The sequence below is a fragment of the Pristis pectinata genome, chromosome 17 (genome assembly GCF_009764475.1).
Source record: "Pristis pectinata isolate sPriPec2 chromosome 17, sPriPec2.1.pri, whole genome shotgun sequence".
Classification (NCBI taxonomy): Eukaryota; Metazoa; Chordata; class Chondrichthyes; order Rhinopristiformes; family Pristidae; genus Pristis; species Pristis pectinata.
The window spans coordinates 30783781-30808881 of record NC_067421.1 but is presented as its reverse complement, the minus strand read 5'-3'; the positions used below and the strand labels follow the sequence as shown (position 1 = coordinate 30808881).

The 25101-nt window shown below is 39.5% G+C and overlaps 1 protein-coding gene across 2 annotated transcripts in view; it reads left to right on the top strand.

Moving 5' to 3' along the window:
* grk3 (G protein-coupled receptor kinase 3) overlaps nucleotides 1–25101 on the top strand; it is a 226843-nt gene that overhangs the window by 129192 nt on the left and 72550 nt on the right. For both annotated transcript variants that reach the window (XM_052032176.1, XM_052032177.1), the window contains 5 exons: nucleotides 10331–10432; nucleotides 12034–12108; nucleotides 15053–15114; nucleotides 19956–20007; nucleotides 22931–23022. In XM_052032176.1, coding sequence (XP_051888136.1) covers nucleotides 10331–10432; nucleotides 12034–12108; nucleotides 15053–15114; nucleotides 19956–20007; nucleotides 22931–23022 — 383 coding nt within the window. The remainder of the gene's footprint in view (nucleotides 1–10330; nucleotides 10433–12033; nucleotides 12109–15052; nucleotides 15115–19955; nucleotides 20008–22930; nucleotides 23023–25101) is intronic.

The following is a 25101-nucleotide window of genomic DNA, read 5'->3' as shown; positions in this document are numbered from 1 at the left end:
GATAATTTTCCAGGAATCGATAGACTCCGGCCTGGTTCCGGACGACTGGAGGGTTGCAAATGTAGTTCTGCTGTATAAGAAAGGTGGGAGGCAGCATAAAGGAAATTACAGACCTATTAGTCTGACGTCGGTGGTGGGAAAGTTATTGGAATCGACCCTCAAGGATGAGGTTATGGAATACCTAGAGGTGCAAGGCAAGATAGGTCCTAGCCAACATAGTTTCGTGAAGGGAAGATCCTGCCTGACCAACCTATTGGAGTTTTTTGAAGAAATCACGGGTAGGGTGGATAAGGGAGAGGTAGTAGATGTTGTGTATTTAGACTTTCAAAAGGCCTTCGACAAGGTGCCACATAATAAAAGACTGATTAATAAGATGAGAGGTCATGGAATTACAGGTAGGATAACAGAATGGGTGGAGCATTGGCTGGTTGGCAGGAAGCAAAGGGTGGGAATAAAAGGATCTTGTTCTGGTTGGCTACCGGTTACTAATGGTGTTCCACAGGGGTCGGTGTTGGGGCTGCTTCTGTTTACCTTGTACATTAACGATTTGGATGATGGAGTAAATGGTTTGGTGGCTAAGTTTGCGGATGACACCCAGATAGGTGGAGGATATTGAGGAGACAGGAAGGTTGCAGAGAGACCTAGATAGTTTAGGAGAGTGGGCAAGGAAATGGCAGATGAGATTCAATGTTGAGAAATGTGCAGTTGTACACTTTGGAAACAGAAATAAATGGGCAGATTATTATCTAGAAGGAGAGAAAATTCAAAGTACAGAAGTACAAAGGGACTTGGGGGTACTCATGCAGGATACCTTAAAGGTTCACCACCAGGTCGGATCGGTGGTAAAGAAAGCGAATGCTATGTTGGCATTCATTTCGAGAGGTATAGTGTATAAAAGTAAGGAAGTGTTGACGAGGCTCTACGGGGCACTAGTGAGGCCTCATTTGGAATACCGTGCACAGTTTTGGGCCCCATATCTTAGGAAGGATGTGCTGATGTTGGAGAGGGTTCAGAGGAGATTTATGAGGATAATTCCCGGAATGAAAGGGCTTACATATGATGAGCGTTTGTCAGCTCTTGGACTGTACTCACTGGAGTACAGAAGAATGAGAGGGGACCTCATAGAAACATTTAAAATGTTGAAAGGACTGGACAGAGTAGATGTGGCCAAGCTGTTTCCCTTGGTGGGTGAGTCCAGGACCAGAGGGCACAATCTTAGAATTAGAGGGTACAGGTTTAAAACAGAGATGAGGAGAAATTTCTTTAGCCAGAGGGTGGTGAATTTGTGGAATTCCTTGCCACGTACAGCAGTGGAGACCAGATCATTGGAGGTGTTTAAGGAAGAGATAGATAGATATCTAATTAGTTGGGGTATCAAGGGATATGGGGGTGAGGCCGGAAATTGGGGTTAGAATAATGTTTTTCCCCCCCGTCAATTTCTCATTTCTTTTTCTTTTTTCCCTTTTCTTTGGAGCTGACTCGATGGGCTGAATGGCCTACTTCTGCTCCCTTGTCTTGTGATCTTGTGATGAGGTACTGTGGATTTTTCATTCATCAAAAGTCAGTGCTGCAGGAAAAGAGAGGAGAGAGACACAGTGCTGCCTAATGTGCAAAATGTAGTTTTGATAAGGGAGCTCCTGACTTTAATTAATTAGCAAGTGAAGCCCAGGAGCTTTCTCAAAAGAACAGACTTATGTCGACCAAAACTGTAGGGTGAATAGGTCTGCTGATGGTTTTATTTTTGTGGAGTTCTTTAACTTACTAAACGGAGGCTGGGATAAAATGCCTCCTAAAAGTGCCGCTCTTCTTTTGATGGAGAACAAGATGGTAGAACATTTGCAAAGATTACACAAGTGCTTCATTGGAGTTGTGTATTCAGTCCTATAAAGGAACAACAATGTAGCCTCAATCTGCTATTTACTTCCTCTCTAAAGTTCCTCTGCCTTCCTTTTACCCCTGCTGTTTTCTCTTCCCCAATCCCTTCTTCTTCACCCAACCTCTCTTTTATCTGACTGCATCTCTTTCCTCTCACCTTTCCTTGATCTAATCTAGACACACATTTTTCACACCCAGTTTCTAACCCTATTAACCTGAATGCTGTATTTGGTCTTGACTTCCAGTCAACAATACCACTTAAGATTGAGTGGTTTCATGAAAGACTCAGTGAATCATCTACAATATCACATTTTGGTAAGGAGAGTCCATAGTTAAGCTGCTCCAAGGCCTTAGATAACATGCTGCAAGGTCTCAGCTAATTCTTTCTACCAAAAGGTACATGGTGCATCCTCAATATTTTATCCCTCTGCCTTTGGACAACCATTTTCCATTGTCAGCTGTTGTTTCCCTCATGGTGCTGATGAAATTAGAGAGCACTGTAGGATGTGCCTATTTGTGAAGCAAGAATATCTTGGAATGACGCTATTTTGTGCAGCTCAACTGACTATTTACGATGGAATATTTATACCCGGGGAAAATAGAGAAAACTAGGAAAGGTTGGGAAAGTATTGGATCAATAGGTAATGAGGAGGGAAACTTGTAGTCAAGAAACTATTTCTGGACTTGTGGAGTAAATTTGGTTGTCTCAAACAGTTCCCATTGATCTGAAATTTTATTCCATTATTTCTTACTTGAACAATTAATGCTCTGAGACTCCTAGATACACAACTGCTCTTTTCTATTTCCATCTCATTTCAACAATTTGATTTGAAGATAAAATGTTTTTCTAAATATTCCCCAACATGCCTTCCCACTGGGAAATCTTTTCCAGCTGCATGGCTTATTTTGTCACTGAGTCTCTCTTCTCCGACTCTATTATCGATATTTCTCAAATTCCCACTGCTTGCATCCCCATTCCTTGAATTTCTAAACACATTTTACTCCACTAACTCTTGCTTGTTCTGTTCAAAAGCTGCCTGCGTCTATCTTTTTCACTGTCTTTTGTCTCTCCTTTCCTCTCCCATGACAAATCTCTATTCATGAACCTTATCTCCTTTGCAAAACATTCTGAGGTACTTATTACTTTTGATGTTGTTGCATTACAAAATAGCATACAATTGCCATCAACTAAGAATCTTTACAAAATTAACTTCTTTTAACTAGCTGTTTTCATTTTTAAACTGATATGAAATGAAAATCCACTAACTTTAAGAAAAGAATAAGCTCTTTCCAAAAACTATGCTCAAATGATGAGGAAATCAAGGCTCGCTTGTTCACATTTTTTTGCTTTGTACTCTGGGGTCAAAAACTGTTCAAGTAACATGCAACAAGTAGAAGGATTAACGTATATGAACTTTGAGTTTGGAAAAGATTACTGTTGCTGAGCAACGCAGTATTCTACCTCCCCGTGTTGCAGGGGGCTGTGCGGTATCCTGGAGATGGGTTGGCCCCTGTATAATCTTGGCAGATTCAGGTCACAACAGATTGCCTGTTGTGGACATTGTTTCTCAATGACATATGTTTTTTTAAAACAGTTTCCATGGCAGAGAATGATTGCTGCTGTCACCCTGTAAGGCGGTGGTATCAACCTTTAAAAGGACTGTTTTGTCGATTCAGAAATTATTTATTTGCCAGTGTTTCATTGTTAGTATTAAAAAAGATGTTCTTATTTTTGTACGGCACAGCACAGGAATAGGCCCTTTGGCCCCCATTGTCCGTGCCGACCATGATGCCAAATTAAGTTAATCCCTTGTGCATGCATATGATCCATATCCCTCCATTCCCTGCATGAACATGATGTGCGTGCCTAAATGCCTCCTAAATGTCAGTGTCATATCTGCTTCCATCAGCTCCCTCTCCACCCCCCCCATACCTAGCAGTGCATTCCAGGCACCTCCCATTCTCTGTGTGGGGGAAAAAAACTTTCCCCACACCTCTCCTTTAAACTTTCCCACTCTCACTGTAAAGCTATGTTCTCTTGTATTTGACATTTCCATCCTGGGAAAAAGACTCTATCTACCCTACCTATGCCATTAATAATTTTATAAACTTCTATCGAGTCTCCTCAGCCTCTACACTCCAGAGAAAACAATCCAAGTTTGTCCAATCTCTCCTTATAGCTAATTCTCTCTAATTCAGGCAATGTCCTGATGAACCTCTTCTGCACCCTCTCCAAAGCCTCCACATTTTTCCTGTAATGCAGTGACCAGAACTACCTGCGGTTCTCTAAATGTGGCCTAACCAAAGTTTTATTTAGCTGAAACATGACTTCCAGATTTTTATACACAATGCCCTGACTGATGAAGGCAAGCAAGCCATTCTCCATCTTTACCACCCTATCTTCTTGTGTTGCTACTTTCAAGGAACTATGGACTTGCAGCCTAAGATCCCTCTGTAAGTCAGTGCTCCTCAGGATCCTGCCCTTTACTAATGAGCCCATGCTTTTCCAAATGTGAGTAAATCCAATCCCTAAGAATCCTCTCCAATAGCTTCCCTACCACTGTTGTAAGACTCACCAGCCAATGATTTGCTGGATTATCCCTATTTCCCTTCTTGAACAAAGGAACATTGGCCACTCTCCAGTCCTCTTGGACCTCGAGGTGTAGCTATATACTTGCAATAAATATCTTCCAGGCAGAGCTTTGCAGTTTCAGCAAGAATTGAGGCTGCATTAAATTTTGTAAGTACAGTAGGTGAAGACACTTTGGTCATTTATGCTGTGACCAATGGGGAAGTGGCAAAAAACAGGATGAGGAACCCATTCAGTGTGTAATACAGAATCAGTTATTTTCCCCTTGCAATGCAGTAATACCAGATTGACTACTGTAATCTGCACTCCAAGCCCTGTCTACCAGACCTTACCTCACAGATATGAACTTCCAGAATCTAGCTTTCAGTCATACCCTCCTAGCATTTGGATCTCAGCATCACAGACAAGCATTCAGAAAACAAACAAGAATGAAGTATCAACTCAAAAAAAAAGACATCATCTAAAATAAAAGCTAGAAAGTCAAGAATAACTATATATGATATGATAGCCAGTAATTATTGGTAAAAAAAACATAGAAATTAATGGCCACTCAGCCTAGTGTGCCAACAGAATTCTTAATCCAAAATGCCTGCACAATTTCCACATTCCTTTATTTTCCTTTTACTTAATGATTCATCTTGCCTATTAAATAATGAAATTGTCTTTGCTTCTGTCACCAACAGACAGATAGATTGAGTTGACAAAGAGCTGGCAACTGATGTAGGAGATTGCAAAGCTGTCCATTTTGGAAGGAAGAACAGAAGCACATTATGTAAATGGTGAAAGATTGCTGAGCTTTGTGTTGCAGAGGTATCTGGATATCCTAGTGCATGATTTGCAAAAGGCTAGTGTGCAAGAACAGTGACTAATTAGGAAAACTGACAGAATGTTATCATTTATTGCTAGAGGAATTGAATACAAAATAGGGAGGTTATGTTTCATTTGTACAGGGCATTGGTGAAATTACATCCTCTCTCTCCCTCATGCATTGTGATGCTCTTCATTATCGATTCTGCCACCATCCCCCAATCCTCATCCTTTTTCTTCTCCCCTAAATTTCTTGAACACGTGATCCAGGACTATTTAATTCCCAGTCCTGGTCCCTGACATGACCACAATGTTATAATCCCATTGTACCTGCAGCTCACTAAATGAGGAGCAGGATTAAACCTGCTAGGTAATTTAATAAAATCACAGCTGATCTACAGTATTTTCAACTCTGCATTCCTGTCCACCCACAGCAATTTTTCACTCTTACTTATCAAATATCTGTTTAATTCTATCTTAAATATATTCAAAGACTCTCCTTTGGGGAAAAGAGTTCCAAAGATTTGTGACCTCTTGAGAGCAAAAACAATTGTTTTAACCCTGCCTTCAACAAGAATTCAAAAGTCTTCTATTGGCATATAAATAGTAAAAGGTACTAAGATGTGGGATGGGAATGATTAGTGCCCAAAATGGAGGGCATGGCTGAGGTAATAAATAAGTAATTGGTGTTTGTCTGTATCAAGGAAAAAAGTGTTATCACACTTATAGTAAAAGAGGAGGTAGTTGATGTGGATAAAAATTGGTAAAAAGGAGGCTCTAAGAAGGCTAGCTGTTATGCCATTGGTCTGAATTTTTGCACTCTGGGTTGATAAGCGTGGAAATTGCAGAAATACTTGCCATCCTTCAATCTGATGGTGCAGCCAGAGGATAAGACAATTGCAATGATCATTCTTTTTCCAAAGATGGAGTAAGGATAAACCCTGTAACCACAGGCAAATTTAACTTCGGTGGTGGGAAGTCATAGTGAACATTTTTTTGATTGAAAGAGGGTAGATATTAGTGTTCTACAATGCATGAAGTGCTGCCTTTTCTGATTGTATGTTTAATCATTTGGTTTTGGGTGTATAGAGTAACATTCAAAAACTTGCAAATGGCACAACACAACTGAAAAGTGAAGGGAATAGTGGTAGACCTCAAGAGGATTTACACTGTGGAATTGAAAGCATGCAGAAGATTAAATTTAATGCAGAATAGTGCGAAGTGATACGTTTTGGCAGGAAGGGAAAGGAAAGGCAAGAAAAGGTACAATTCTAAAAGGGTTGTCAGGGAAGAAGACCAGGCTATACATGTGGATAAATCTTTGAAGGTGGGAGAATACGTTAAGAAAACAATTTTAAAAGGTATAAGTATTCACGGTCCTGATCTTCACAAAGAGAGGCTCAGAGTACAAAAAGCACAGAAGCCTTGAATCTTTATAAAACTCTGAAATAAAGCAGAGAATACTGGAAACACCCAGCAGTGCAGGCAGCAACTTTGGAAAGAAAAACTGAGTTAATATTTTAGCTGGAAGACCTTTTGTCAGAAATGGGTAAAAGAGAAAACAAGTTAGCTTTAAGTTGCAGAGGGTGGGGGAGGGATGGATAGGGCAAAGGGAATATCCCTGATAGCGTGAGGTTAGGGTGGACTCCACAGCAACCCTGGCCTTGTGCCAATAGAGACATTCCCTTTGTTCTATCCATTCCTCCTGCTCCCGCTCTGTAGATTAAAACTAACAATTTGTTTTTTCTCCTCCCCAGTTCTAACAAAGGGTCTTTGACCTGAAATGTTAATCGGTTTCTCTTTCCATAGGTGCTGCCTAATCTGCTATATTTCCAGCATTTTCTGTTTTTATTTCAGATTTCTAGCATCTGCAATTTTTTTTAGTTTCCTTTGGTTCAACTAATTAAAATTATAATATTTAGACTATTGCTTCTAGCTCTATTTAGGAAAGGTGTAAAGTGTTTGGAGAGGGTGCAGTAAAGATTTATTAGATTGCTTGCAGTGATAAGGGACTTGTGAAAGATTAGACAAGCATGGATTGTTCTACTTAAAGTGGAGGAAGCTGAAAAGATGTGATAGAAATGTTAAAAATAATGAAGTGATCTAGACAAAATACATCGAGAGAACCTGTTCACATTGATGAAAGGGTTGAGAACAAAAGGGCTCAGATTTAAGAATACTGGAAAGCAAACGAAAGGCAACATGAAGAAAGACTTTTTTTAAAGTAGCACATGTTCAACATCTGGCATGCATTGTCTGACAGCATGGTGGATGCAGGTTCAGTCATGGCTTTTGAAAGGAAAACAGATCAGTATTCGAAAACGAGAAAAAAAATCAGGGCTTCTGAGCAGTTTTTGGGAGTGGGACTAGCTCTGCTGCTCTTGCAACCAACCAGCATGGATTTGAATTGCCAAGGGGTTTCCTCCTGCCTCATTCTCATTTCATAAATTCTATTCTATATTTCTATGATAGTCTGGTTTTATTTGATTCCACTTGGAATAACACATAAGCCTCTGTTGTATTGATTTTTTCCCCTGTAAAGTATGGCTGGTGGTGTTTAGGTTTGGCCTTCACTTAAGAAAAACCTGCCATTACTGCTTTCGGAAAGATTGTTTACATGCTGTTTCAAAGGGATGGATTGATAATGCCAAGAAGCCTACTGAATCAGCCTCATTATTGTAAAATGAAGCAGGTCTTTTTGAGTTACTGAAACTGGCTGTGTTCAGTTTTGTGAATTTCTGACTTTTGGGGGATAGGGGAAAACAGGGAGCATTTACCACAAAGTCTTTGACAAGCTCCATAAAAGTTTGGTTGATGCTCTGCTGAGCCACCACCAACTGGTTTCTAATGAAATCAAAGGAATGCTCTTTCATCTGTTCATGTCATAACTCCATCCCTACACTTGCTTATCCTGTTATATTAAAAATATACAAGCAGAATAACAGCATTCCAGCACTGATTTATTGCAAAAAGGTTGATTTATTATCACACTTGTGCTTCTCTCATAGCAGTATATAATGGGGACGAAGGTTGTGCATGGCTTTGTAAAGAAATGCAGAATTACCAGTAGCATAGAATGCCAAATTGAACAATAGGACATTATTATTAATTAAATCATCTTATGTCCAGCATCCCACTAAATTGGTCAGTAGTCGGGTGGAAATTCTTGCAGAATAAGGTTGCACTTAGGGATTATTCAGTGACGGTCTGGCAACTAGAAGATATTGTGCTTAGGTGATGCTGGATATTGGCACTTGAGAGAGAAGTGGGACCAGAAGAAATCATGGACTGGTGAGCACAGAGGAATTAGACTGCATGTCAAGGGAAATGGAAGGGCAGAGATCATATATTTGGAGTGGGCAGTGGTACATAATAATGTGAAATTTGGCTCGGGAGCTGTAAAAGAGCTGTGTGCCTCCTGGCTCACAGTACCCCTAAAGGCACTTAACTGCTGGATCCAGATCCTCCAACTTCCTTTAGCTGCTGATTTCCTGAGTCCTGCATCATTAAATTCATATGGCTACCAAAATTTGAACAACAGAGGAACAAATACAGGCATTCCACAGAAGAGCATATCATGCATCTGCTCCCACATACAACACAATTGAAGCTAAAGTAGGAATGTCCATGGTAGCTTGCAGTTCAGTATTATAGATTTGCCAAGTTAACCACTTCCTCCCTCTGGACCCTTCTTCACTTCCAGGAAATCGTGTTTTGTTCATTGTATATAAAATGATTTGTGTGGGTAGGGCTGAAGAGTGGGCTTTTAAAATTCTACTACAGTGTTACAGTTGTGCGCTTGTCCAAAGTACATGACAGGAGGCACAAGAGACTGCAGATGCTGGAATCTGGAGCAAAAAACAAACTGTTGGAGGAACTCAATGGGTCGAGCAGCATCTGTTGGTGGGAAAGGAATTGTCAACCTGAAACGTCAACAAAGTACATGGCAAATTTATACTTCTTCCCTGATTTATATTATTGTAGTGCTCACCTCTCTGTTACTTGCAGCCTTTCATTATGTGATGCATACCCATACTTGCATTGATGTATCTTGTAAATTCATGCTTCACTGGGACTTTACATGCCAGGCCATTGGTTCACAACAGTGATTGCTTCGTGCAACTTTAGATGAGGCATATGACTGCTAAGAGCTGACAGGCATACTTTAAGATATACAATAGTGCAGACACAAGGCAGCTATGTCATGTTATGCAATGGGATTGAAATAAAAGCTTTGGTTGCATTGATCTGTGAGCAGTAGGTTAACTCATATTGCAGTGCTAGCTGGCAATGACTGGATTGTAATCTGCCAGTGCAGATGAACCATCTACTGTCAAAACTGCCAGTTTTTATTTTATGTGTCTTTGATTGCTCAGTTGAAATAAATGAGACAAAAGTCAAACAAATTCTAACACAAAAAGATGATATAATCTGCCACATCATTGCCCAGTTGATAAGGATGAAAATGTACTTTAAGTATTGTTCGGGTTAGAAGTGAGAAGACCACTCAGTATTGTTATTTGTTTGCTCCTATAAATTGTTATTGGGCTGCTTGAGAAGTGCTTTTGAGCATTTGATTGGGTTGTTCCCTTTTTTTTGGCCTAAGTTGTGCTCTTCCACAGTCTGGGCTTTATTTTTCTTTAACTTTATGCGCAACTGTCACATTCCAATTATTTGGGTCCAACTACCACTCCACAATTTTACCACTGCTACTACAAATACCATTACAACCAAAAAGGATAGAGTTGTATTTATTACCCAGGGAATCCTTTTCTATCTTTTAAAATCTTAAAGGCTCATGAAAGAACAAATTAAAAAAGTGTTTGAGTGAAAACATAAATTTACTAAAAAAAAACAAAGGAAACCAGAAAAATGACCAAAATCTCAGTCCCTTTAGGTCATGAGTAACTTTGTAAAGGTAGCAATATACTTGAGAAAATACTCACATCCAGTAACAACTAAATTATGTGTAGGATATGGGTTTCTATATGTCATCTTCAAATAATATTCGGTTTATAAGACATGATTATAATAAATAGTAATACTTTTCCATTGCAGATAAAAGACTATGAAAAGTTGGACTCTGAAGAAGATCGTTTATGTAGAAGTCGACAGATCTATGATAAATATATAATGAAAGAACTGCTTTCCTGTTCACATGTGAGTTTACTTATGTATAAACATTTTGTAAGCTTCATTTTACATTTGCATGATGATCTGAATTGTATATTTGCATTACATGTAATGTCTGATGTTTTGGGGAGTCAATAACTGCAATATTAAACATAGGAGGGGAGACTTTTAGAGCCCAATAAATTCTGCCATGATCTCCAACATATTATCCCACGTTCATCTATAGCAACCCATCAGAGCATAAGAACTAGAAGTTAGAGTGAGTGCTTTATGCTTGCTCTGCCATTCATAAGATCATGGCTGATCTTCCACTTTCCTTTATGAACCCCATATTCCTTGAATTCTTTAATATCTGAAAATCTGTTGAATATACTCAGAATCTTAGCCTCCATAGCCTTCTTGGGTAGAGAATTCTAATGATTGGCACTGTTCTGGGTAAAGACGTGTTTTCTCATCTTTATCCTTTATGACCATCCACCTCATTTTTGAATCTGTGATCCCCTGGTTCTAGACAATGCATCCAGGTACCACCTCTGTGCCTACCTTTAAAGGACCTTGGCAAGATTGCAGCTTGGTTGTTGTGTACAGAGTTAGGCTTCCCTACATTAAAAATATGTATATACTTGCCATAAAGGGCATGCAGCAAAGAATTATTTGACTGGTTCCAGGGATGGCAGATTTACTATATGAGAAGAGATTACAAAGATTAGGTTGGTATTCTCGGGAGTTTCAAAGAAAGAGAGGAGATTTAGTTGAAACTTACATTGCTAGATGCAAGGCAGTTGTTTCCCCTAGCTGAGGAATCTAGGGTGAGGGGTGTGTTTTAGGACTGCATTAAGGAGAAATTTCTTGACGAAGAAGGTGGTGAATCTTTGGAATTCTGTACCAAAGAGGGATATGGAAGCTCACTCACTGAGTTCATTAAAAACAGAGAGTGGTAGATTTCTGGATATTAAAGGAATCGAGGGATATGAGCCAGATGAATTCGGCTTAAAGGACCAAATAATCTACTTCTGTTCTGATTTCTTATGTGCCTTGTCAAACACCAATAGAATTTTGTATGTTTTGGTGTCTTCAGGCCTCAATCTCTAAACCATACACCCATTTCAATCTTGGACAACCACTAGAAGGTGTATTTACCCTTTGCCAGGGATATTGAAATGAGCACCAAGGACCACATCTGGAGGACCTTAGCTTTTCTGTTAAAGTGTAAACAATTCCACCATTCTACCCAGAGTCTTCCAAAATTCTAGGTCTGTAGATGGTGACGTTTACAAAAACAAGGATCTGTTGTTTAGTCAATGGATGAAATTTATTAGGCTGTATTTGAAATACTGTTTAAATTTGTGAGCAGGCTCTTATGGAAAAACTGATGCCAAAGTGATTTGTTGGTTCACCAAGATGTTACCAGAATTGAGAGGCTACAGTTATGATGAAAGCCTTGAGAAACTATGATATTATCCATGCTAATGGAAATAAATTGGGTCAGTAAATTGCTAAAAGCTGGATGTAAAGTTGGCATTCCTGCTGGAAGCATGAATGTCAAAATATTTATTTTGTAGAAATACTTTAAAATATTTTAGTATGGGGGAGATGCTAATATAAACCCACTACTTGTTCTGTTGCAGCCTTTCTCCAAGCGAGCTGTGGATCATGTGCAAACCCATTTGGCCAAGAAGCAAGTGCCACCCAGTCTCTTCCAGGTCTGTCTAAATTGGCAATATTACATTTGCTTAAGATGAAAAGGCATCTTATGCTACGTGCTGGCCTCTCTGCTTTAATGTACATTCAGTAGTCCAGAGCTAACAATCGTAACAAAAAGCACCTGTAGTCTCTTGTATCTTCATCTAATGATTGTAACCACTTCTAATATATTATTTTACATCATCACATTTTGTAATCCTAACATTGGGACCCATAATGTAATATTTAACGTCAGGTAGTAGTGGCTAGCCTTATGGAATACTGAGGCCAACTTGACACTCACACCCAGTATACATAATCTAGAAGCACTCAAGGCAATTAAGAATCTGTAGGCATTATACAATATAAGTTTATTAAGATCCTGGCTGGGCTGTCCCTCTAATGCCTTTGGAATGCCTGAGTAACTCCATATTCACCTAGATCCTGTATAAAACAGGTTCTATAAGGAATTGTTTCTCTTTTGTTGCATGTTTGCTTTAAAACTGATCCACTTCATTTGGATTTAATGTGAATACATTACGGATTGGGTTTTGCAGTTAACAACAAGCTCCATTGATCTTGGTAAAATAATCTAAACTTAGCTTTAGCAATCCCCTCAGAAAAAGTACTGGCAGGTTTCTCCTGGTGAGGTTTTCCGTGTCTTTAAGAACCTTCCATATTGTAGGGGGTATCACATGGGGCATCCAAAACATACCCTGCCACATTTTGGGAAAGAATTTGGCAACCTGCTAATTCAAAGACTCGGATAGTACTTTCAAACTCTTAAATCATTTAAAATACTGAGACATTCAACATAAAACAAAGTAATTTTGAACCCTTGTGAACACATTCTCACAATTTCCAGACACTTTTAAACTCTTTAAAAAAAAATAAAATTCACAGGACATTAGCAATTTTAAGAAAAATAATTGAGTATTTTTAAATTAACAATCTATGTAAAAGTCTTTGTTAAATTTATAAGACTCTTACTGAAGATCATGACATTCATTCCATTCCACTAAGATCCATGAGAGAAAACCAGTTTTGTTTCCTGGAAACTGGTGCAGAATTATTCTGGCGAGTAAAGCATTTAGCCCAAGTTCCTCGTGTCACACCAAACGCTACGAGGAGTCAGGCATTAGAGTGCTGCTGATTACAATTTGGGGATTTTAGTTTGCATATCTGTGCAAGCTGCTGTCAGTTATATGGGCTAATGACAGCAATAGCTGACAAGTTGCTGTCGTGACTATGCAAAATCTAGTCCCAAGTATGTATTTTTCCATTTTTTGTGGGTTTTAGCTGTTTTGATATATGAAAGATTTCATAGCACATTTCAACTCTGTACTCAGTACCTCTTTTTTTTTCTAATGATTTTTTTTGGTTGAAGCCGCATGGATTTTCAGTGGGCGTTATGTAAAGGTTTTGGAGGAGCTGAATGTCAGACACACAATCCATTGTGGTAATGTTTTCTGTATCTATAGGTCCAGGAAAAGGGGAAGAACTGATGCCTTAGTCATGGAGAACCTTGGAAAGGGGGTGATATATCTGGTGGTGGCATTATAGTGGAGGTGCTAGAAATTATTTCATATTTCCTTAAACATAGAAGGCAACCATGTGGTCCACCAAGTACTATATATACTGGCTATCAGAGTAATCCTATGAACCCCATTCCCCAGCTTATTTCCCCATACCCTATTGCCTCAAACGTATCCATCACCTCTCCTGATTCTCCTGTCACTCACATCTGCCAGAGAAGGAGGGGAATGATGGGGCTGAATGAAAAAGGAATGTTCCATGTAGCCCACAAAGGGACAGGCATTTATTGGATTCATTATAGGTTCCCACAGCTACATCTTTAATTTGAAGGGAGTGAATGGAGTTAAAAGATAAATTGTTCACTCTGAGAGCAAGTTCAGCTCAGAGGAGGATGGTGACTGGGCCTTTGTTCAAGGAAGAAGTAGTGTGTCCTGGTGTGGGATAGAGAATTTGTAGCTCCATGGGGAAAATGAGCTGGTTGTCTGACCAGCTGAATATATCCAGCATTTTCTGTTTTTATTTCAGGGTTTCCAGCTTCTGTAATATTTTGCTTTTGCATTTTTGAAGAATTATCCTTGGAGGAGGTACAGCATGGAGTCACCATAATTATATTGCAATTTAAAGGATTAAATTAGGATAAATTGAGTTTGGAAGAATTGAGGTTTTGGTGATAAAGGAATTGCTAAGATCGTATTGTTAGAAATCCAGAACAAGAAGGCGTAATTTTAAACTTGGAGCTATTTAAGAGTGTAGTCATGGGGTGTTCTTTTTCTACGCAAGCAGTAATGATAATCGAGAACTCTTTTCCCCCCCAAAGGCTGTGGTTACTGGGTCAACTGAAATTTTCAAGACTGAGATCAATAGATTTTTTTGTGTATAGGTGTCAAGGGATATGATGCAAAAGAGATGAAATTGATTTTCATGTATGCATCTTTCATGACTTAATAGTGTGACGGAATAATCATGTGGGGCTAACTGACCCATTCTTGTCCCTATGTTCCTTAGTCCTGCCTAAATGACACCAGCTTGATTCAGAATTTCAGAGTCTCCACAATACACACTATCAATTGGCCTCCAGGCAGCACTTTCCTTCCTTCCCACCCACACATCTGCATCCCACAGCCTATGCAGTGAAACGACTGGAGAAGTTTCCAGTTCAAAGTCATAACCCCCTCTGTGTTGCTACGTTTTGAAATATTGTGTGTCAGTTTTTGCTTTAAAATGCTAGATAATGCCACCAGCTAGAGTTATTGTTAAAAATGACATAACTAGAATCAATACACTTTTTTTTCTTAAGGAAGTGTGAGTGTACTGTACAGTGGTTTATTCTGAAACTCTCACTGATCTACAGGCACCAATACTATCCTGTGAAAATTCCAGCACAAGCAATCTGTTGATTATCACTTAATTTTCATTTCTTTCTACCAGCCATACATTGAAGAGATCTGTGACAGTCTACGGGGAAAAATTTTTCAGAAATTTATAGAGAGGTATGTACAAAGCTCACTTCTGGGTGCACAGTGTTTATGGAGTATATGTGTGTTGCAGCTGTTGTTTATAGAGCTATGTGATGTGCAAATAATGTTTCTAGATAGATGCATGCCATGTGAATGTGACTTAGAAGGAATTGTGTGCTGTGCAAATGTTGTTGATAAAAATAGTTCTCATTATATGAATGCCTTTCTTGATAAAATTACTTGTATGAATTCTGTTTATGAAATGTTTCATCCTATGCAAATGCTACTGAGGACAGAGTATATGTTATGCAACTGCTCTTTATGATAGGAAATGTACCATGCTAATCTTGTTTCCAAAAGAGTGCATACTCTGCAAATGCAGATCTTTAAAAGTATGTCCTCTGTCAGTGCTTCTTTATAGAAGGGTATGGTCTATGTGAATGTCATAAAGCAGGATACATGTAGTGTGAATGCTGTTAATAATGGATTTTGTAGTGTGTTCATACTGATATTACAGGGTATATTCTCTGTGAATGTTGTTCATAACGGTATATCTTCCATATGAATGTTGTTTAATACAAGGCATGTGCTGTGGTGGAAACTGAGATGTCAGCCTACAGAGGCTACAACATGGTTGCATCCACAGGTGGCTACCGATTCCATGCTAAAAAGAAAGGGTTCTTAGGTGTATGCAAATCCACGTACAAGGTTGGAGCTGGATTCTCCAAAGCTTTTGGCTTTCTCATGCAGGCTTTTGGGTAGGTCTGACAATGCCCCAAACACCTTGGTGTGCATGTCCATCATCCTTTGTCCATGGCCTGCCCCATTGTAGTCCTCATCTGAATTCTCTGGAGCGGAACAGGTGAGTGACCTCTGCCTGTAGGGAGCTGCCACATTACTTTCGCCCATAGACTGCATAAGTCCATCCATACCTGATGACCTCCAAGTCAAAGTCGAGTTTATTGTCATAGGCACAAGTGCATGTCTGCACAGGGGGAATGAAAAACTTACTTGCAGCAGCATCACAGGCACATAGCATTAGAGATAAAACATTCACAAGAAAAACATAAATTAAGCATAAATTATACAAGAAAGAACACAGTTATAACAAAAAAAAACAATGTCTATTATAGTGCAGAATGGTTGAAGTAGACCTAGTGTTACTACATTCAGGCAGTGATTAGGGATGTGCAGGTTCGTTCAAGAACCAAATGGTTGAAGGGAAGTAGCTGTTCTTGAACCTGGTGGTGTGGGAATTCAGGCTTCTGTACCTCCTGCCCAATGGTAGCATGCAATGTGCATGCAGGTTCTGCCTTGAAACTTTCCCTTATTGTCTGTGAAATGCCAATTTCTGAGCTAAGTGACAGATTAAATGACAGGTGTTTTCTTCACTTTCTGATGGTTCATTGGCTGGGACCTTTGCTTGTATTATTTTTTGGGCATCTGAAATAAGAAAGGACAAAGGTATGGTCATGTGGGAAGTGGGGCATGTAAGGAGTGGAGTCTCGATTGAACTTTCTATATCTTACAAGTCAGAAGGGATTGTGCTGAGAGGGAATGGAGTATATGCAAAGGATCATACATAAGTATAGCATCATTTTAATGATCTCGGTTCTTCCACTAGCCATGGGCTTTGTAGCACCCAACTCATGATTACCAGCATTCTCACTAAATGCTACTTAGCCTCAGGGTATAGTAAGGCCATAATTTACTCTGTAGCTTTAGTCGCTGGTTGTTCATCATTTCCTTCTGTGAAAGAGACAGGGAAGTATAGTACTACCTTGCAATAGGTTTGTGTGATATGCGTGCCATGACTGAATAGCTGACATGTAAAACATTTGAGAGTAGGATTGATGGTAAGTATGTGAGTGTGTGAATGAATATTGGGGCAGGTGAATTTACGAATGGTAGTTGAGATTTGTTGGGTGAATAATGGAGGTGTGATGTATGAAACAGTATGTGTACATAATTGTGTTGTTGCTGGTTGATGAAATCTGCAGGAGGTAATCAAATTTTATCAATCAGTGGCATTCACCTTCCTGATGACCTTTTCCCTTTGCTGCTTCATCTCAAATCTGGACACTTTCCTGGTTCCTTCTTATGGTGTCAGCATCTTCTCCAGGTCTTTCAGGAGCAAAGTCAGATGTGCCCTTGTGTCTGGGTTGCTCTGAGAGTTTCCCAAGTTGTACATTAACTTCTAGGAGTAGTCCTGGACATGACTTCAATTAACAAACGTTATATTCAACAGTTTTTATAATTTTAAGCTGGTGTGGGGATTCCAGAAGATACAAATACAATATATACTGCCTTCATACAGAGGCCCAAGCTACCACACAATAGATTGAAACAATGCCTGAACTATTCAACATTTCTGGAGATCTGATGCTTGTTGCATAACCTTGCTATCATGAGGGGATAGTCCTTGCCAAAAAAATTAAGAGCAGCTGAAGAACTGGAGCTGGAGGAGGAGGGTGTGAAGGAAGAAAAAGGAAGGTTTAACTTTACACTACCCCTTTCTGATCAAGATGTTAGTGAACACCTTATCCAAATCTGTGACTGGAAACATAACAGTTCCTTGTCTAACATGCATCATCACATCATTGCATAACACAATGTAAAAGTAAAAAACAATATCAAAGGAGGTTTTTGAGGAGGTTACTAAGAAACTTGATGAAGACAAAGCAGTAGATGTTGTACACATGGACTTTAGTGAGGCACATGGGGTCCAAGATGTTTTGGAAAAATGGATGCAAAATTGGCTTGTGCTAGGAGGGAGAGGGTAGTGGTGGAGGGTTGTTTTTCTGGCTGGAAATCTGTAACTTGTGCTGTACTGCAGGGATTGATTCTGGCACTTATGTTGTTTGTTATATATGTAAATGACTTGGATGAGAATGTCTGTGGTCTGATAAGTAAGTTTGCTGATGACACGAAGATTGGTGGATTTGTAGGTAGTGAGGATGGTTGCCTAAGGATAAGAGGGACATAGATCAGCTGGAAAGTTGGGTCAAATAGTGGCAGATGGAATATGATCCAGTCAAGTGTGAGGTAATGTGTTTTTGGAGGAAGGTATAAGGGGGATGTCAGGGGTAAGCTTTTTACACAGAGAGTGGTGGGTGCGTGGAACGCACTGCCTGCAGAGGTTGTGGAGGCAAATACATTAGGGGCATTTAAGAGACTCTTAGATAGACACATGAATGATAGAAAAATGGGGGCTATGTGGGAGGGAAGGGTTAGATAGATCTTAGAGCAGGTCAAAATGTCGGCACAACATTGTGGGCCGAAGGGCTTATACTGTGCTGTAGTGTTCTATGTTCTATGTAATACTGGCCGGACAAATACAGTAAATGGCAGGGACCTTGGAAGTGTTGCTGTAAAGAGAGACCTTGGGATGTAAGTTCAGAGCTCCCTAAAAGTGGCAACACAAGTGGTTATGGTAGCGAAGAAGGCATTTAGCGTGCTTGACTTCGGAGACATGGGTATTGAGAATAAGAATTGGGATATCATGTTGCAGCTGTACAAGGTATTTGTTAGATTACATTTGGAATATTGTGTACAGTTCTGGTCATCGCACCATAGAAATGATGTGGTAGTGCCTTAGAGAGTGCAGAAGAGATTCACTAGGATGTTGCCTGGAATGGGGGGTTTCAGTTATAAGGAGAGATTGAATAGGCTGGGATTGTCCTCACTGGAGCACAGGAGGCTGAGGGGTGACCTTATAGAGGTTTATAAAATTATGAGGGGCACAGAAGGAGTATATAGTCATAGTTTTTTCTCAAGGGTAGGGGAATCTAAAACTAGAGAACACAGGTTGAAGGTGAGAGGGGAAATGTTTAAAGGAGATATGAAGAACAAGTTTTTCACACAGAGGGTGCTGAGCATATGGAACAAGCTGTCAGAGGAGGTGGTAGAGGCAGATCCAATCATAGTATTTAAACAGCATTTGGGACAGATACATGGATAGGAAAGGAATGGAGGAATATGGGTCAAATGCAAGAAAATGGGATTAGTGTGAATAGGCTTCTTGGTTGGCAAGGACGAGTTGGGTTGACAGGCCTATTTCCTTGCTGTACGACTCTATGGCTCTGTGACAAAATGTAAGTATTCCAAACAAAGCTAACGTTATAGTTCACGCTTTGTAAAATATGACACATACAGCAGCTAATCCCTCTGGTGCATTTCCATAATGTCTGTGTTCTGTTTGTCTTTGTCTGCCCACGTGGATCTGCATGGTGACTGCAATGTGGCTGGTGGAGAGCAACTGAGGGTGGTCCTGGAGGATGATCTTGAGCAGCTCTTAGTTTGGTTTAGATTGTATATTTTCATGGTGACCTCAGCATTCTGAGTCGATGGAAATAGCAGGGGCACTGGTGGATGTCAGGGATGAGAGAATGAATGTCATCTTCATAACAGAGGATAGCAAGTTTGTTCTCCATTGGCTCACTGCCACTCCTCCACATTAATATCTCAGCAAGTCCAGTCATCTGTTGTTTGACAGATTATTGGTCTAATATATAGCACATTGCAATGCTCTTAAGTTACTGTAATCCATGACGACAACATTCTGAGTTTCCACTTTAACTTGTGCTGCAACAGAAGCTGGGAAACAGTTATGAGACACCGTATCATAAGTTAGGCATATAAATATATAAAATGTATTACCTACCACTTCTATTGTGAAAAGATTCGGTTTTAAAGTTAGGATGTAACCCTTTAAGATGTCTTTAAGAGGAGTAAATAAATCTGGAAATGTAAAACAAATCTTTGCTTGTATTGCCCTTGATTTCAAATCTACCTGTGCTTTATGGACTTGTCTCAACATCTGATGCTTCGTTCCTCTTGATCCACAGACTTCTCACTTTTGATTTCTTTTTCAGTGACAGATTCACTCGTTTCTGCCAATGGAAGAATGTAGAACTAAATATTCATGTAAGTACACCATTTACTATTAAGCTATTTATAGTGCATGAGGTGTCTTTCACACTGGTGTTCATAACTTGCACATGTGAATTAGTGGTAGTGTTATTTTGCTGTCTGGTAATATATGTTAAATACTGCTTTTGTATTATCCATCCTGTGAGTAAGATGCTAATCTGAAGCATCATCTACTTATTAATTTGGACACTGAAGGCCTCCATGTGAAGAAGAGCAAGAAGTCATGAGCTACGTTTAGTGCATAGCATGGCTGAGGTGTTTGCCTCATTTGCAAAAGTGACGACACACCAAAGTAGTGATGTAATGGAATATGATGCCATAAAGATGAAAGTCATTGTTTCATATTATATATTGGGAATCCATCTGTGCTGATTATTTTGTGTTTTGATTTCAAAAAAATAAGTGAAATTCCAGGTGTATTGGCTGTAAGCAGTTTTGGTATTTTCAACCAACTGCTGCTACTCCATCTTTTTGGAATGCTTGGGGTTGCCTTAAAGTGGGCACGAGTTCTATTCCTATGTTCAGTTTTCATTTTAGAGCTGGAACTGATAGTCCATATTTTTGCTGCCTATGATTCTGTTGATTTCTTGTGTCATCAAGATGGCACAGTAGGGTACAGTTTGTTTTCTTCTCTGGGTGTCGGAATCAGTGGGCTCTGCAATTATCAGTAGGAATTGTCAATCTAACTCGGGTCTGATGTTACTGAGATTACTGCAAAAAGTTCATTTGATTCCCATCTCCCATAATAATTTGAAGCCAATTTTGCTTACTGTCATAAATCCACACCAAGAAGGAGAGGCACCTGCTAGTCACTGGACAGCTGATGAGTGCGGGTTGCAAGTCTCACCGGCTAGGTGTAGTTCCATGCAGCCTATTTAGCAATACAACTCACCAAAAAAATGCATGAGGTCACAAATCCTGCCTAAAAGATAATGTAGGACCCACATCTTCTGGAAACCAGATTCAAAATTTAACCCTCCACTCCTCTGACTTTTCCCATCATCATGCAGTTGGACTTTTGCTGCACTGTACATTAAGTGTTGTGCCAGTTCAAGCTTGGAGAGTATCTTCACAGTTTTCTTTTAAGAATTCTGGTTATATATTGCTGTTTAACCTAAAGGTAGCCTTTAAACCGCAAATAGACAAATTTATCCAATAGAAAAATATTTTAGGATAATTTCTGTGTAATTGTACACCTTTATTATTAAATAAAATTCACTGATCCTGTTTCATCTCCTGAATAATCCTCTTAACCAAACACTACACAGAATCATAATCTACTTTCACAGTAGCCCTTAATTGCTGCGAGAAGACTTCTGTGTATTTGGAGGCTTCTTCATTCATCTAAGAACTCCAGTTCCTTTAGCAAACCCATGGCAGGAATCTAATTAAGAGATGAATGACCAGCCAATTGCATTTGGTTTGTTTATGACTTTTGATGTAGAGGTGAGACAGTTAATTGTTACCTGATCCGTTATTGTCCATACTGCTGGTTGTCACACACATATATGGTCCCAGACTTCATGGTAACACAATGGAATTTTCTGCAGTATCCCCATCAGGAAGATCCATTGCATGATTATTACCTTTCCTTTGCTCCAGTTACCCCTTTGTGCTTACTTAGCAGGAGCCTGTCATTGCTATTTAACCCATTCTTCCACTGAATAATTGTCCTTTCCGTAAAGAGATTTTGCAAAGGGTCTATCTTGCAGAGACACAATTTTAGGCTGCATCTGGAAACATTCTGTTGCTTTAAAGTTAATGGACTCACCTGTAGCTCTGTAAATTATAGGCTGTCCCCAGGTTACGATCACCCAACTTATGGACACCGTACAGATGAACGAGCTCCCATAATGTTATTAAATTCAAAAGTCCAATGTACATATATTCATTCCTATGATTGGCAGAACTAGTTTCCCCTCTCTCCATAAAAATATATAGGATCATTTCCCTAAAGGAATTGTACATTGGATCATTTGCATTGCTGATGTTAGCACTTTCAAAGAAGTAGCTGCTGAGGAAACAGAAATGCTGTATTGTCTCTCGATAATGGTTTCTGATAGGTCAGGTGCAAGGCTGGAGGCATGTTAGTAAAGTACCTTGGTCTTTTTGACATTAATTGAAAATTTTGTCATAGGTTTGTGCACAGAGATCCAGTGCAGACTGAAGGTCATTCTCAGAGTGTGCAGGGATTGACAAACTCATATGATATGTGGACATTCAGTTCACACCTAAATTGAGTTAATGCATCTGCCAAATTGTTTGGTTTTATATAAATCTGATGCCACTAATCACAGCTACATGGAATGTTATTTGCAATTAGTGATGCATGCATAAGGTGGGAATTGTATACAAGGGATTTGTAGCTGGAAAGAGGTGATCCCGCTGAGGCAGCTGCAAGAAATAAGCAAGAATGGCAAACTGTTCAAAGGCTGTTTGCTCCAATAAACTATTTTAATATATTAATATATATTAATTTATTGCCTTTCACTTTAAATGGACATTCCATTCATATGCTGATATAAAATGTATGTATTAAAATGTACTGTGTCACTTCTTGCGAAGAACTTGCAGTTCTGCCTACCAACCTATAGTTGTAATTTTTGGCCCTAGTCACTTCTTGAAGTATTATCTCTTTGCTCTGTAGGAAGTTATGTCCTACTCTGCATCAGTTCCTGTTTTAATAATTCCCTTTTTATATTCAACTCTTGCACCAACCCTTTTAGATTGCTATAATCCCTTCCTGAAAAATAAAAGCATTTGCATAAGAACATCTGAACAATACATAATTTTGCATTAAATTTTATAAATATTTTCTCAACCTAAGTTGTTACTGAGACCCCTCCAGTTGAATGGCAGAGCAGTATGTTTGTGTTATTCAATGCACAAATATAATAATATTTTATTTGCTTTGCAGCTAACTATGAATGACTTCAGTGTACATCGAATAATCGGAAGGGGAGGATTCGGAGAGGTATATGGATGCAGGAAGGCTGATACTGGAAAAATGTAATTTTATTCCTGTTTTTAGCATTTAATTCCAAGAGCTTCTGTTTTAATTCAACATTTTTCTACAGTTAAAATAACATATAGAATGGAGAAATATGCAATTGATTAACACAAGCTGAAGTTATTGCACACAGGTTAAGGTATTGGCTGATGTGTGCATTAAATACAGGATAATATACATTGCATGCAAAATAGCATGGGCCTAGAATGCATTATATTCAGGATAACAGGCTGGATTGTTAGATTTTGGAACATACTTCATAACTGTTCTCCTCAATGCCATTTGGCTGCTTCATAGCTGAGGAACCAAAATATAATTTGCTTGGGGAGCTGATATACCCATGAGCCTGCTACAGTCCAACCATTCACCCCAATATGAACAAAAACATAAATGGTGCCATTGCTATTACTTAAAAATTATGACCCTCCCTCCCAGTGCAATATTTACTATTTGACAAGTCTAGTCAAGATTAAGAACCAGCAGTGTTTGGGTAATAAAGAGTACAGTATAGTGTGTTGGTTTGTCTTTTTTGCAGATTTTAAGTGTACCTTAAGTTTCATTCACGTTTACACAATCTAAATGCTTTAAAGAAAAAATGATTTTCTTCAGCAAATGAGAAAGCATACAGCATGCTTTAACCCAAGAAAGAAGTAAATCTGTTTATGACCCATTGAGTAACTTCAGTCAGACTTGACCAAAGGAATTTTGTGGTGTCACATTTGTTTCTTCACTGACTTCATGATAGCAATCATTGAGATTTCTGCGAGAAACTAATTCTCCTTCCAAATGCGGGAGGTTAACGTGTGGGAGGGAAAGCAACTGAAAATTGGGATGTGATTACAAAGAAAATGGAAGACAGAGGGCAGAGGTGGAAGAATGTTATTCTGGCTGGAGGTCTGTGATCAGTGATGTTCCACTGGGATCAGTGCTGGGACCTCTGTTGTTTGTGATATACAGATATATATAAATGACTTGGACCATATATAAATGACTTGGGCGGCATGGTAGCATAGCAGTTAGCGCGGCGCTATTACAGCGCCAGCGATTGGGGTTTGATTCCCGTCGCTGTCTGTAAGGAGTTTGTACGTTCTCTCCATGTCTGCGTGGGTTTCCTCCGGGTGCTCCGGTTTCTTCCCACATTCCAAAGACGTACGGGTAGGTTAATATGGGTTTAAAATGGGCGGCGTGGACTTGTTGGGCTGGAAGGGCCTGTTACCACACTGTAAATAAAATTTAAAATTTAAAAAAAAATTTTAAAAATGTAGATGGGATAAGAGTTGGTGGAGTTGCGGACAGTGAAGAAGTTCGTCACAAGGTACAGCAGGATATAGGTCAGTTACAGTTATGGGTGGAGAAATGGCGTGTAATCTGGGCAAGTGTGAGGTGTTGCACTTTGGGAGCTCAAATGTAAGGGGAAAGTATATAGTCAATGGAAGGACCCTTAACAACATTGATGTACACAGGGATCGGCATCCAAGTCCATATCTCCCTGAAAATGGCAACACAAGTAGATAGAGTGGTAAGGAAGGCATATGGCATGTTTGCCTTCATCGCGAGGGGTACAGAGTATAAGAGTCATGAAGTCATGTTGCAGATGTATAAAAGTTTGGTTGGGTTGCTCTTGGACTATTGCGAGCAGTTCTGGTCACCCCATTACAGGAAGCATGTGAAGGCTTTGGAGAGGGAATTGAGGAGGTTTACCAGGATACTGGCTGGATAAGAGAGTATTAGCATTAAGGAGGGGTTAGGCAAACTTGGATTGTTTTCTCTGGAGTGTCAGGGACTGAGGGGAGACCTGATAGAAGTTTGCAAAATTATGAGAGGCATAGATCAGATAGACACCCAGAATCATTTTTTCCAGAAAGAAATGTTGAGTACTAGAGGGCATAGCTTTAAGGGGAAAGGGGAAAGTTCAAAAGGGATGTGAGGGGCAAGTTTTTTACACAGAGACTGATAAGTGCCTGCAGCGCACTGCTAGCAGTGCTAGTCAGAGCAGATATGATAGTAGCATTCAAGAGGCTTTTAGATAGGCACATGAACATGCAGGGGATGGAGGGATATGGATCATGTGCAGGCAG